Raw genomic sequence first — 14,751 nt, forward strand, 5'->3', positions numbered from 1 at the left:
CCGGTGCTGCAGTGGGTCCCACTGGGTTCTGCGTCTGTCTAACGCGGCTCAGGGCTCCCCCCACACCCGCCTCCAGGGCCCGGCGCTGCAGGGCCCCCCCCTCCTCCCGCATCCCCACCAGGGCAGGGGGTGACCGGGCCCGACCCCCAGCCGGGCAGCGCCGGGCGGGTGCGCCCCGTCCAGCCCCGCCGGGGGACCGTGCCTGCCCGTCCAGCTGTGCTGCCCGGACGGACACCCGCGGCAGCCAATAGGGAGGCGCGGAGGGGCTGGGGGCGAGCTCCCATTGGCGGCAGGGGGAGGAGGAGCCGGGACTTGAAGTTGGAGTGAGGGATCCAGCTGTGCGGAGCGCTCGGCGCAGCGCGGCCGCCCGCGGGAGCATCCTCCGCCGCCGCCGCCCGGCCCCGGGCAGCACCCGCCGCCCCGGGCAGATGTTGGGGCGCGGAGGGGGCAGGCAGAGCCGCTGAGGCGGCCCGCCCCGCGGGTGGGGGCCAGCACCGGCAGCGGGGGCCGCCCCGCCACCGCCTCCCTCCCCGCGGCTCGCCCGGCTCGGGCCCCCGGAGGCACGGCGAGGAGGAGCTACGGAGCCCGCAGACGGCAGGGTAGGGCGAGGGGGGCGGCCCGGCCCGGCCCCGGCGGGGGGCGAGGCAGCGGCTCGCCCGGCCATGCCACCCCGGCGCTGAAGCCGCCCCGCCGCAGCCCCCAGCCCCCCAGCCCCGCCATGGCCGCGCCCCTCTAGGCGCCCCCCCCCCTCCCCCCGGCTCGCCCCGCGTCGCCCCGGCTTCCCCCGGGGCCACCGGCTGGAGGATGGACGAGGATGGACCGCGAGCGGCCGAGGAGGAGCCGGAGCCGGGTAGAGCCAAGACTTTCATCCGCCTTAATGACCTGTCCGGGGCCGGGGGTCGCCCGGGGCCGGGGGACAGGGAGGCGGGCAGCGGCGACTCGGAGGCAGAGGCGCTGCCCTACCCGGCGCTGGCCCCCGTCGTCTTCTTCTACCTGAGCCAGGAGAGCCGGCCGCGGAGCTGGTGCCTCCGCCTGGTCTGTAACCCGTATCCTTTGCAGGTGCTCGCCGGCGAGGTAAGCCCCGCGGGGTCTCCCCCACCCCCGGAGCGGCGGGCAGGGCGGGGGGCACCTCCCGGCTGGAGCCCGCCGGGTGATGGGGAAGGAGCCGGGGTTTGGGGACACCCCATCACCCTCCGTCCCCAGGGTAGGGGGGACCCGGGCGGTGCTCACCCCCTCCCCGGTGCTCGGCCGGGAAGTTTTCCGGGCTGTTGCGGGGGGCTCGGCGCTCCCCGCCGGCGTGCGGGGCTGGGGGCGGTGAGGGGCTCCCACGGCCCCGCCGCGCCGCTCCGCGGGGAGTCGGGGCGGGAGCCCCGGGCGGTCCTTCCTCCATCGGGGATCGGCCGGCCTCCGGTGTCCCTGCTCCCCCCGGCATGCCGAGGGACCCTAACCCCAGTCTTCCCCCCCCCCTCCCTTGCAGAACCCTTCTTCCTCCCTGACCCCGTTTCTCACCCATTTTAGGCTCCCCGGTCCCTTCCCCGTGGGTTTTAAGGAGGGTGCAATCGGGGGGAGGCGATGGTGCTGGGGGGGGTTGGTTTGGTGCCTGGCTCCAGGGGCCTTAAATAATTCACGGTGTGCGAGGCCGGCCGAAGGGCCCGCGCTCTGCAGTCGCCTGGGGGATGCCCCTCGCTTGGAGGGGTCCGGGCAAAGCGGGGATCACGGTCCCTGGGGGCATGCGTTGGCCAAGGGCTGCTGCTCGCCAGGTCCTGGGGTGAGCAGTGACCCGCAAAGGCGTCTGGTCTTCTTCCAAACTCCCCGTCTGCTCGAGCGCAGGCTCTGTGTCTGAGACGCTTTAGTCAAGTTTAAGCTTTCAAAAGAAGAGGGGAAAAAAAAAGAATTAGAAAAGACAATAGAAATATTCCTTCTTGCGGTGGTCTTGGTGCCTTTAGAGCCTCCCTTGGAGTTGAGTTGCAACCAGCACACTGTTTGTAGCATCGCAAGTGTTTTACCATCCCCAAACTCCAGTTCATTTATTATTTGCAGAAAAAAAAAAACCCCGAAATTAAATAAAGCGAAGCGATGTGCCTCCCAGCAGAGGCTGGTGCGGGAGAGGCAGCCGCTGCCCGGCTGAACGGGAAGTTACCGGGTCCATGCCGCTTCGCCCGCGCAAAAGGCAGGCGAGGACGTATGGGCAGCAAACCCACATCTGGAGCGGGAGAGGCTGTGCGGGAGCGGGGAGGACATGTTACGTGGTGTGGAGGGCCAGAATATCCTCTGCGAGTCCTCCTCCGCTCCCGGTGTGCGGGAACTCTTAGGAATTACATCTTGGCTGAGGTTGGTATGCCTGGGAAGAGTGGCGAGGCTCTGCCAGAGTTGTGAATATTGTTTTACTGGAGCTTCAGCAGTAGTTTCTCTGATAAACAGGCCACCTCCTTTCCTAAAATGTCCCCCAGGAGGGGAAAAAACCAAGATTGCTCTTCCCAGTCCTGAATACTCCCAGCAGTTTCCCCCCTAAATCTCTTTCACACCAGCTAAGCAGTTCAAAGCTGCGTTTATTTAAGCATCTTAGGAAATCTTGCAACTTTGTGAAGCCTTCTGTTTTGGGAAGAAATATTAAAGACAGGCTGCAAGTCAGTGCAGTCTTATTGCCTACTATGACTAATATTACTTATGGATGCTGATTTAAATATGTTTTCAAGTCTCTCTTCCCCTCCCCATTCCTAATGAAGTTGTTTTGAAGCAGGTGTTAACACCTGCATGGTTTTAGTTTTTTCAGTAAAACCCCCTACCCCAATAATGGCTTGAAATGCGTCTTCTCCTCTGTGGCTGCAAATCCAAGCAGATTAACTTTTGTCCTTGGAAAATTAGTGTAATTGTGGACACCTGCAAGCACCGCTGTGAGCAGGGGATGGGCATTAGCCCTGCAAGCTAGGATTTTCCTTATCTCTAATTTTTCACTCATTAATGACAGAGAAACGTGCTCGCTGGGAGCTCCCGGGCCATGGGGGCTGATGCTGTGGGTGTCCGAGTCGTGTGCCTTTGTGCGGCTATTTGTTTTCAGGGTCACTGACCCACAATTGGGGGAGTTTATTTAAAAACACAAAAAAAAGTGGTTCAGCCTAGAGATGAGAGGAAGGCAGCGGCCAGCTTGGCACCCGTGCTGCATCCTGTCACTCGCTGGGCCGTTCAGCAGAGCAGCATCTCGCTTGTCCCTTGGTGCTCTGCAGCCCCAGTGCCGGAGCTGAGCCCGTTGCTTGTTTATATTTATTACTCCCCCTTCCCTCCTTAGTGTGGCGGGCAGAAAAGTGACTCTTCTCAGGCTGTAATCTTCTAGGAATCGTGCCCCGGTGCTAAAACCGTATAATCACGTCGCTGGAAAGTCTCCGTTGCCACTAGCTGCCCTGGAGAGGAGTGACGGTGCTTGGGCTTGTGGGGCTGGTGAATCCTGCCCCAGCGCCGGGGGTTTTGGGGCTTTCACTGGCTTCTGCCGCTCTCTCGGGTGGTTTTTACCTCTCCATGGGTGAGGCTGGGCGTCGTGCAGAAATCAGATGGGTGGGCTCTTGTTTGGGCTGTGCACGTGGAGATGCAGGGCTCGCCAGCTTGGCAAGGTGTTTTTGCAGTGCGCTAAGCTGGCTGAGGAACTTTGCTGTCGATGGGGCGTTGAGAGGAGGAGCTGGAGCCACTCCTGTGCCCACAGCTCCCGCACCTGCCTGGGGAAGGGCAGCTTGTGCCCCCAGGGGGCATCTGGAGCCCCTGGGATGCTGCCCTCCATCCTTCTCCAGGCAGCTCATGTGACCGTGGCAGCTGAGGCTGGGATGTGGGGTTAGAGGGAGGGCAATGGTTGATGTGCCGAGTCCAGCAAGGATGCAAAGTCCTGTTAATATGGTTTGTCGGGCTTTTCTACCGTGTTTCCATTCAGAGCATCCTCTGCCTGGGCCAGGTACGTTCCTCCCTTGCTGTCTGGAGCAGAGATGGAGGGATCTGTGCTGCGCTCTGGTTCCTCCTCTCTGTTGGGGCTAGAAAGAGGTCATGAAGTTTGTCCTGATCCAGAAATTGAATACTCCGGGGCCTGAAACCTTGGGCTTTTAACCCTAAAACTATCAGTCCTGCAAAGCTGTCCTCCCCCTCTGCTCCATTGTGGTCTTTGGGTGAAAAACCTGTCTGGGGCCAGGTGTGCCACGTGATGGGGATGAGCCTGATTTCCCACTGGTGTCTTCCCCTTGGCTCCGGGATGAAAGGCTCTGCCCCAGATGAGGACCGCCTGGGTCAAAAGGGAAGGAGCAGGGACACAGGTGGGACGTGTTTAATGGTCGTGATGCTGGATCCACGGGCTTGGGGCTAGGGAGGACTGCGGTGACAGGCAGAGCATCTCAGTGTGCATGCTGGCGAGGCAGTGAGAGGAGAAGCTGGCACCTCTGGGGGGGAAAAAAAGAGGAGGCAAGCTGGTTACTTGAGTTTCTCTTATAAAATAAAAGCACCATGAAGGCTGGGAGGATGAAAGGCTGTAGCAGGGTCTGTGCCAGGCTGCTCCTCTGATCACAGACAAGAAACGAGGCTATTTCTTGAGAGTTGCAGAGTGATTGAAGAACGGGGATGGAGAAAGTGGGGAGGATGCTACCGCTTGGTGTTAAGAGAGCTCTGAATGGGAAATAACGGTGTAACTGAAAGGGCCTGTGATCTCTATTGTAGTACCGAAATCTGCCTCCTCCTCCGTGCAGCGTCTGCCTGCAGAGCACTGCTGCCTGGAGAGCAGCACACCGGGAAGGGGGGGCTGCAAAAACCTGCTGGATGGTGCCGTTCTGGGGAGATGCCCCCAAATTGGTTGAAATCCCATCACTTTGTCCTGGTTCGGAGGGTGAAGGGCAGCTCTGGGAGTGCCCTCGCTGGGGAGAGGAGGTTTGGGTGGCGCTGGGAGGAGCGTTCCCATCTCGCCTGGCTGCTCCGCTGTGTGGCCCCCAGGATTTGGGTTTCAAAAATGGCTTTGGGAAAGAAATGCATCTCGATCCAGTCACGGCAACCAGCCCTGCCTTCTGCCTTTGGTCCGCAATAACAGCGAGAGGGCTCTTCCAGCGGCCGCCGCGCAGCTCCGCTCACTTCCCATTAGCGAGAGGTGGATGATCAAAGGCTCCGTCCTGGGGAGCTGCCGAGTGCCCCCAGCTCTCGCTGGAAGTCGGCAGGGCTGCAGATGGCCGGCGGCCTCCGGGAGCCGGCCCGGAGCCCTCGGGGCCTCACGCCAAGGCATAGCTGAGGTCTGCGCTGGGCTGGCTCATGGGACGGCTGGAGCCGCCGTGCCGGAGCTCAGCGCATCGGGGAAGGCAGCACCGGCCCTGCCGAGGGGGCTGGCCAGCCCTTGCCCGCTGAGCTCGCCCCAAGCCCCATGGGTCTGCGTGCTGGCACCGCTCCGCATCGGCCTGGCTGGATCCGGCTCTCCCCAAGGGGCATGTCCGTGTGTCCGGCTGCGCCGGCGCAAGGAGCCTCCTGTGTGGTGGGGACGAGAGCCGAACCCGCTGAGCTGCGCTGCGATTTGGGCTACCCAGCCCCTGTGGTGCCTCCCGAATGGGGATGCCCACACTGCAGGCAGTGGGTGACCGGGACCCTCGTCGCCTCGGTGGGTGCTCGGGGTCCTTGCCCCCTCCTCAGCTGTGCCAGCTCGTGGGGAGAGCCAGGTGCTGTGTGTGTGCTGCTGTTTGAAGGGCTCAGCTGTAGCACAGAGTTAAGAATATGATTTTTTTTTTATCAAAAGAGTGTGTTTTGAGGGGAGAGCACATGTAGTGTCCTTTAAAGTTCAGTGCGACTGTTCCAACATAGCTTTTGGGCTTAACAAAGAAAGATACTTCATTTTGAGAGGTGGGACCCGAAAGGGATCTTGTTTTGATTTAGAAACCTGGCAAAGGAGACAGAATCCATTTGCTTCACCTGTGTCTCGTCGGTCCCAGGGCACCTGAACTTGTTTCCCTGCTGTGACCCGGTACGCTGGCCGGCACCTCTCTCCCCTCCCCGGGCAGATGGAAATGCTCCTGCTGTGGCCAAGCCTCTGCCGGCTCCGTGCCCTTTCCCTGGCTCCTGGAGGGAAATGAGCAATATGACTTGCCAGGCTGGGGGGGCTCCCAGAGCCCCTCGGTCCCCCCACCCGGGCTGGAGCATCCTGCTGCTCCCCGGGGCAGGTGCTGGCACGTCCCTGGGCTCACGCCAGCTCCTGCACAAGGGTCTTGGAGAGAAGCAGGACCCTTTTAGCAAGGGCTGCAGGAGGGTGCCGTGGTTATTTCCCTCCTACCAGGGGACAATGAACTGTAAAACCTCTTCCCTGCTGTTCACAAACCCTTGGGGAGCGGTGGGTGGCAGTCCCCTCCCGGAGCTGGGCGCAGTGGCCAGCGTCCCTCGCTGCTGAGCCGGTCGATCCTCCTCGACGTAACGCACCGCATCTCACCAGGGATCTGCGGACCTGGCCGTGCCAGCCGCTTCCTTTGCTCCCTGCGTGTGTGTTTTTTAAGGAGATTCTTCTGTGAATTCCCTCTTCCAGGCTGTTGTGTCACATCTGGAAGTTTGTGTAGGAGTTTATCCAAGCGCTGGAGTACAGCGCAGCTTTTTCTCATTTAAAAATCATAGGCTGGCATTTTGAAGCGGGCCGGGGGGGAGGGAAGGGGAGAGGGAAGCTGCCTGCCAAAAAGGCGACTGGAGCAGAGGAATCGTAATGACTTCCAGAAGTTTTCTTTCTTTCTTCCTTTCTTGCTTTCCCTCCCTCTCTCCCGGCGCGCAGACAAAAGGCTCGGCCTCACGCGGTTCATGGTTATGTCATCCCGGCGCGGGGAGCCCCGGCCGGGAGGGGTGACCCCGTCCTGCCTGGGGACCCTGCTCTGCGTGGGGACAGCTCTGCTTGGGCTCCTTGTAGGAAATCCTGAATGAGGGCTCCCACGCGGGGCCGGGGGGTCCATCTCCGGAGACCTACTGTGCGTTTGGGGCTGGGAGCCACGGCAGGGTGGCCAGGAGGGGATCGCAGCCTCTTCCCCAGCCCCCCGTGCCCAGCAGCGGGGGGCTAGGAGAGGTGGGTGGTGATTTGGGACGGGGCCGGACCACCCCAGCCGCCGCTCATCCGTGGGGCCGCCGTGTCTCCTGGCTGATCCACGCAGACTCACCGCTGTTGACTTCAGCAGCTCTTGCGCTCTCTCCCCCATTCAGTAGTGCGGGGTGTTGGAGCCAGGCTGGAAATGCCCGGGATTTTATGATGCACAGAAAATTTTCTGCTTGCTTCTCCCCCTGTGCCCCCTGCAGACATTTTGGCGTCGTGCTGGAAAATGCTTCTTTCCCATTTTTACTTTAAACTCCGTTTCACACTTTTTCCGTGCAGCAAAGACCAAGTTTTTGATCGCCCTGAGTTCCCTGCCCAGGTCTCTCTTAGCTCTCCTTTTCTTTTTGCTGGAAGGGAGCAAAACCTTTGGCCAAAATGAACCTCCTCGATGGCTTTTTCATTTGGATCACGAAATCATTTTCCTTTGGAAGAGGAGCCCCGGGGAGCCTTTGCCCCCGGCAGCTTTGCTGGCCGCTGCGGACAGGGAGGAGGGTCTGGGGGAGCAGGGCCGTCCGTGGGGAACCGGGGAAGGAGCATCCGGAGTCAGGTTGGGAGGGCTTTGAAGCTTCACTGTGGTTTGGAGGGGGTTGAATTTCCTAGTTAATTACAAGGCTTAAGCATTTCTGGGTTTGTTACGAGGCCAGATCGTGGCTTTCCCTTCCCCGGTGCCTTGGCTCTCTGCTGAGCAATCTAGATGTGAAATATTCCCTTTGGTTGGTGATGCACACAGAGGTTTCCCCCAGCCCAGGTTTGTTTGGCTTTGGCTTTTGCCAGCTTTGGCCTCTCACCCAGGAATCTGGCCTGGTGCTAAGAACCAAAAAAAAAAAAGGGGAAAAAAAAAAAAAAAAGGAAATTCTCATGGTTTTATATAACGGAGTGAGTAACGACCGCTCGTGCTTTGGGATGCTCTCGCATCTGCTTCCTACCAAAGCCCCAGCAAAAAGGCTTCGAGCAGATGGAAAAAGCACATATTTCAGCCTGAATATTTGCTGAGAGAAACTTTCAGGCTTGACCTCAGTGATGGGTGCCACGGCGCTGGTTACTGCCTTACGGGAAGTGGGCTGTCGAGGTGCCAGGGGCAGCATCGCATGCCCGAAGCGCAGCGTGGCTGGGCAGGTCCTGGTGCGAGCCCCAAGCCGGGGCCGCACACGCGTGCGTGGGACCGGGACGTGCCCGTGACTCAACCCTCAGAAGTTCACTGGTTAGTCACAAGTGAATGGAAATTGTCTATTGGTTTGGCTCCGGTGCCTGAAACGTGGTTTTGGTCGGGATTTTTAACGTGTTTCCTAGGCGGAAGGGACTGGCTGGTGTTGGATGGGGTTTTGTTGTGTTGATCGTGTCCTCCCTGCTTTCTCTCTCCCTCTGCCGGGATGTGAAACCCTGGGGTGAGGGCAGGAGGGGGCTGAAAATGGGAACGAAATGCTAAAGCAGGTGATGGGCAAGAGCTGGGAGCTTGGCACAGCAAGCTGATAAAGAAAAGGGGATTTATTTACTGTAATCCATATGCTAGCCCCACTCTTAGAGGGCTCCTGATGCAAAGCATCCTTATATTTATCTCTAATTTGGGTCTCTTGTGAGAGATTTTCCCCAGTGCACCCACCGAACCAGCCTCGAGATGCTCCTGAACCCCGGGGCTGAAGGCAAACCTGCGGCGGAGCTGGGCGAGGGGATTCACGGGGATTCACCCACCCTGGCAGCCCTGACCGCCCCAGGGGGTTTATGCCTTCAGGATTTCCTGTGATTCATAACTTAATCAGGTCAGGTTCAGCGCTTGCTCCGTTACGGGCTGCCTCTGCGCGCTCCCGGGATGCCGGTGGCCAGAGCAGCCCAAGGCAGAGCCCTCCCCTACCCAGATGGTGTAGGGGACTTGTTAATGATTTGTTAATTCAATTAGAAAGCACCCGTTAACCCATGGCGAGGCTGAAGCTTCCTTCTGGAGGGCAGGGCTCGCCCCCACGCCTGCGACTCCCTCTGCCAAAACATTTATTTGGTGTTAAGCTGCCAGCCACGCTATGCAAATAGAGATGTTAATCATGAATAAGGTTCATTTTTAGCTCTGGGTTGAGACTAGACTGGGGAGGAACCCGGCTCCGGGGGGTGGGTGGTGGGGGGCTATGCCTTTGGAGGGGGGCACAGCCCCCGGGGTGGCCGGATCCTGCGGGATGGAGCAAAACATCTCGGCTCCTGCTCAGCCCCGGGGTCTGTAGGAATAAAATGTTCCTTCTGCTGTGGGTTGAATAAAGCTTTCAAGTGCATTTGATGGGCTGCACTTTAACGAGCCTCCTCCGCGTTGGCGTTAGCTGGTAATAGCCTGAAACCGGGGTCTGGGCTGGCAGTCCCCATGCCTGTGTCGGATGCAGAGTATCTTTAATTCGGGAACCATTGTGTGTAGATAGCCTGGCTGTAGCAATTCTACCTTAACGGGAGAAAACAGAGACCCCAGCAAGAATGATAAATAACGGGGCCCTGATGCTCCATTGAATTAATGCTTATTTGGGCAGACAGGGAGGAGAGGAATTAAATTAATATCTGACTTGTAACTGCTACTGTATGTGGTTATTGACTTATCTTGCTTTGGTGGACCATAAATATGTCTCGGGATATACCCCTGAGACCATAATCTGCTCGGGGTCACAGTGCAGGTCTGTCTCTGATGCTCCTTTAGAGACTCGTCCTGACTTCTGCGGTCAAACCCCCAAATTCCTCTGACAAAGGACCCAGCCACGTGCGGAGGGGAAAGTGTTTGCACTTTACTGCGAGCGTACAGCATAAATCTTGCAGGCCTCTGCCTCGCATAAATCGCTTTATTGTTTGTAACCCCGCAGCCGGTTCGGCGCTGGAGGGTGCGGAGCCCCATTCAACTCAGGGGAGAGGCATGGGTGAGGCTCCTCGGCTCCGGGGTCGGGAGGGATCGCAGCTGGAGCCTCGTACTCTCCTTCGCTCCCTTCTTCCCTGTGCCTGGGATTCTATCCCCCGTAGGCAGTTGTTTGGGGGTTGAGGATGGCTTGGTCAGATAAGCTGGGGGGGGTCTCAGTGTGCCAAGGGGTTTGGGTATCCATGAGCCTGGGGAGAGGAGCGAGATCTTCCCTTTCAGCCCTCGATGCCGTGCGGATGCTCTGGTCTGGATGACCCAGGGGATGTGATGCTGACCCCAGGCGCACCAGCAATGCTGGCGTGGGGCATTTCGTGGCTCAGCGTGCCCCGTGCCCGGGCAGGGGGGCTTTTCGGTGTCCTGGGTTTGTTGTACCCACACGTATGTGGCTGCACATGGGGTCAGCAGCTTGGGAAAGTGGTGGTTTGATGACGGCGTGGGCCAGACTGACCCGTCATGGTCCCCTCTCTCGTGTGGCTGGAGCTGGTGCTGGGACATCCCTGAGCTGTGTCAGTCTGTCCTTCCTCTAGCCAGGGTGGATGTTTCCTGCCCACCTTTTGGGCTCTGTTTTGTGTAGAGGATAACTCTGTATGTGACTTTCCGTATGGCAGTGTGTGTTGACCCCATTCTCTGGCACAACCCGTGTTAGTGGTGAAGTCCCTGGGTGCTTCAAGCCCCCACCCCTGCCCCTCGCCCATTGCTCCAGGCCCCGGTGCTTCCCCTGGCCTGGGTCAGGCATTGCTATGGTCAGGGTATGTGTTAGGATGCCCCTATTTCACCCTGCCAGCCCATCCCTTAGGATGGAGCATGTCCTGTCCCCCAGGCTCTGCTTCCACCCTCCAGCCACTGACACGCAGCTCCCGTGGGACCTATTTCCCCCGCCGTGGGCAAATTGAAGCCCCTTCAGCAACCACTCGTGGCAGCAGCACAGGGGAATCCTCTCTTTTACCAGGCTGGAAAACAGCGAAGGAGCCCAAGGCCGGCGTGGGGTACCCGCAGCGAGGGTGGAGACGCTTCTTCCTTCGTCCCAGTAAATGGGTTCTGGCTCCTCCGGCAGCAGATGTTCAAATCTCACAGCTGGGTTTTGGGCTTGGCTTTTTGCTGGGTTTTGTTTTCTCTTTTCTCATAGCCCCATGAAACTGGGTTGTCTCAGCTCCGGGAGCGCAGAGGGTTGGGCAAGTGGCGGTCAAGCTGCAAATGTGGTGGTGAATTGGGGGATGAAAGGATGCACCGAAAGCGTTTTGCTGTGCCTCCTCCTCCCCTTCCTCAAATCCCCTCCTTTCATCTGCTGAATACCTTGATTTTTCCACCTTTTTTTTTTTGCTTTTACTATTGCCTGGGTTTTGCATCGGGGGCAGGATGGAGGTTGGAGGGGGGGTGTGTGTGTGCGCGCGCGATGAAGCTATTCGAGGAGTTGTGATCTCTGCGTTTCATTTTGCAGTTCAGCTGGAAAGATCTCGTTTCCAAATACACCCACACACAGGCACAGCGAGAGAGAAAGCAGGCGAGGGAGCTGCTCAAGGGGGATGGGGAGGGCTGGGGGCCAGGCAGCTCGGGAGCCTTTCCCTGCATTGGGTGAATCCTACCTGGAGCGGTCCATAGCCTTTATCTGGGGACAGGAGATGGTACCCTCTGCCTCAACTCTATATCTCCAGGCTGTGTAGGTGCTTGGCTGCACCCATGGGTGCCTGGGTGCTTTTGTGTAGAGCAAAGGGGGGGCAGGAGGAGCGAGGGTCTCTGAGGCAGAGCCCTTGCCCTGAGCCTGGCAGCAGCCCCGGGGGAGTCCAGGGCAGTTGCAGGGTTGCACACACACCGTGGGCTGAGCAGAGCCGTGGCAGCGTGGTGGTGAGACCTGCTTTCGTGATGGAAGAAGAGCGAAGGCATGGCAGGGAGTCACAAAACTCCTCTCCCGGTGACCTTCAAACCGAAGTCATCTTGTTTCCAAAGATGAGCCGGTGCTGGAGTGGCTCTTTTAGCCCGTAAGTCCCTACCCGCACCATGTCCCTCCAGTGCCGTCCTTGCCAGCTGGGTCCTGGCTCCAGCTCTGGGTTTCTGGAGGAGCTGACGGTGGTGTGGGTGCATTCCCCAGTGCGGGGAGGGATGGGGTTAGTGGGAACCTTCATCCTGGTGGGCATCTGGGTGTGCAGCAGCAGGGAAACACGAGGGGCTGGCTGAGGCAACTAGCGATAGGACAAGAGGACATATCCTCAAGCTTCGCCAGGGGAGGTTCAGGTTGCACATTAGGAAGCATTTCTTCTCAGAAAGGGTCATTAGACACTGGAAGGGGCTGCCCAGGGAGGTGATGGAGTCACCATCTCTGGAGGTGTTTAAGAAAAGACTGGACATGGCACTTAGTGCCATGGTCTAGTTGACATGGTGGTGTCAGGGCAATGGTTGGACTCGATGATCCCAGAGGTCTCTTCCAACCTGATTGATTGATTAATTGACATGGGGACTCGATCGTGGTGGAAGGTTTTGGAGAGCTCCCCTCTACGGCAGTGTGCCAGGGGCTTGTGGGGCATTGCTTGTGGCCCTGGTCTGGGTCCTTCCCCACCTTCGGGGCTGTGGAGCAGCTCAGGGTGCTGGGCAGCACCCCCTCCTGCAGGGTGCTGCTGTGGGTGCTGTGTCCCCCCACGTCTCCTCTGTGCCCTTGGGTGGGTGCTGGTGGCACATCTCTCAGCTCGGCCCCCGCACACCAAATCCTCCCGCCGTCCTTTCGGGGTCAGTGTGTGATTTTTTCCATTGCTCCGAAGAGGCTGAGCTCATACAACAATATTCCCCGGGCCAACACCGCTCCTTTTTGAAGTTCCTTGTTTTGGTATTCCTCAAACTTTGCATCCTCGGGCACGAAACACAACACCCCTTGGCACAGGAGGCTCTTCCCCAGTGCCGCGGCTTTGGTTATCCCCAGCATCCCCCTGCCTGGTGAAACCACTGCCCATCCCCTCCCAAACTCACCGCGAGTCTTAAACGGTGGTAAAATAGGATTCTCCGGCCGCCCAGGCTGGCCGGGGGAAGGCAGCCACCAAAGCGTGCTCCTGGCAGTGTTTGTCTTAGCCGGGAGCCACGGCCGGAGCCGGGGCTCTGCCAAGCAGCGCAAATGCCAGAGCGGTGAGTTTACCCCGGCGGGTTTGACTTGTGGTCGCGGTGGAAGTCGGGTCAGGAGTAAATGTGGAGGATGCGGCGGAAAAGAGCTGTTTCGAGACGGTCGCAAAAACATCTCGTGGTGCTGGAAGTGTGGGATTTTCTTGTTGTTTTTCCTCCCCCCGCTGCTGGCCACGAGGTGAAGTTTTTGAGAGAAGTAGCAATGGTTCCGGGAAATATTTTGCCTAGCTCGTATTGTTGAATTTTTTTTTTTTTCTGGCAGTGGATGAAGGAAACGGGAACACAGACAGATTGGCCGGTGGGTTGTTGGTCCAGAAATCAGCCTGGCCAGTGAGCGGCTGCTTCGGTGGGGAGAGAAAATACTCGAAAGCGGACAGGGTTTTCGTGGCTTTTGTTCCTCTCTTTCCATCCCCTCTCCCAACCGGCTCTTGGGATGCTGCTGAACGAGGGGCGAAGGCATCTGAGGGCAGAGACTGTTAAGGCAAGGTTGTGCGTTGATGCTCCTGGCCTCCCGTGCGTTCTCACTGATTAAAATCTTAAATTCTTCCATTTTTGACAAGATTTGGGGTTTCTGTGCTGAGCCGGAGAGTCTCTATGGCAACAGCTAAAGGCAACTTTTATCCCTAACCCTTTTTTTTTCTTGCGGAGGGGGAAGAGGATGGGTGCGTGATGCTGGGGCACCAATAACTATTTGAACCCCCCTAAATATTTGGGGTAGAGAGGGCTGGGAAATACAGATCGAAATACAGAATTGCTTTGTGCCTACGAAGCCAAGGGGCTGGGACGAGCTCTGCCCCAGCTGGGCCCCTCTGCCCATAAAGGTGTTTTTTGACTGTGGGAGAGAGCGGGGCTGTGTCCATCCCCGTGTCCATCCCACCCCGAGGCCGGGGGTTTCCCCACTCGGATTTGTCGTGTCCGGAGGAGTTTGGAGCCGTTCTCGGAGCGCGATTGCGGCAGCATTTCAAGACTCAATTAAAACTTGAACCTTTCAGGGAAAGTCTTGCAGCGTGTAATAGAGAGGAAACCAGCTGGGCTAGAGTGAAACATAATCGGTTTGGGGAGTAATTTTTAGAATCTGATACTGTAGGTCTTTCTAGAAAGATACTATACAATTTAATAACATGTTATATTCCTATATATTATATTTAAATCATCCTATAGTATTGTGTAGGAGGAATCTAATTTTCCACTACAGGGTAATATACCTTTCCATAGGTTTTCAGTTGTGGCTTTTTTCGTCCAATGGAGTTAAATGAAAAATTATATCCTTCCTAGAAAATGTAATAAAATGATGAGAAAATAATACCTTTAATTTACTTAATAAAGTGTGTAAGTATTTTCCAGGGGGGTTTATATGGCCACATAAAAACCCACTTTGAGTTTGTTGGGGAAGTGGTTTGGTATCAGATAGAGAAGAGTTCAGACACGGTGCTGGCTGGGCAGAGTGGGGACTCTGCAGCGGGGGCTTGGGCCTGTCTAAAGGGGGAAAAATAATAATAAATAAAAGCCAGGACTTTCTTGCGTCTCTATTTCCCTTCCTGGAATGCAATTAGAGCAAAGACGGAGCGCTTGGAGAAACGGGCTTTGGAAATGAGCAGGCAGGGGCTGTGCCGCGCTGTGCGGCTGTTTGCAGCAGGGCGAGGAAGGCAGGAGGAGGAGGAGGAGGAGGGAAGGACTCAAAACGTGGGCACGGAGATGTCAAATTAACCTG

The 14,751-nt window shown here is 57.8% G+C and overlaps 1 protein-coding gene across 1 annotated transcript in view; it reads left to right on the forward strand.

Annotated features, from left to right (window-relative positions):
- The first annotated feature begins 804 nt into the window (after positions 1 to 804).
- CACNA1G (calcium voltage-gated channel subunit alpha1 G) overlaps positions 805 to 14,751 on the forward strand; it is a 146,132-nt gene continuing 132,185 nt past the window's right edge. The window contains exon 1 of the mRNA XM_068413461.1: positions 805 to 1,046. Within this exon, the coding sequence (XP_068269562.1) occupies positions 805 to 1,046 (242 nt within the window). The remainder of the gene's footprint in view (positions 1,047 to 14,751) is intronic.

The sequence above is a fragment of the Nyctibius grandis genome, chromosome 15 (genome assembly GCF_013368605.1).
Source record: "Nyctibius grandis isolate bNycGra1 chromosome 15, bNycGra1.pri, whole genome shotgun sequence".
NCBI lineage: Eukaryota > Metazoa > Chordata > Aves > Nyctibiiformes > Nyctibiidae > Nyctibius > Nyctibius grandis.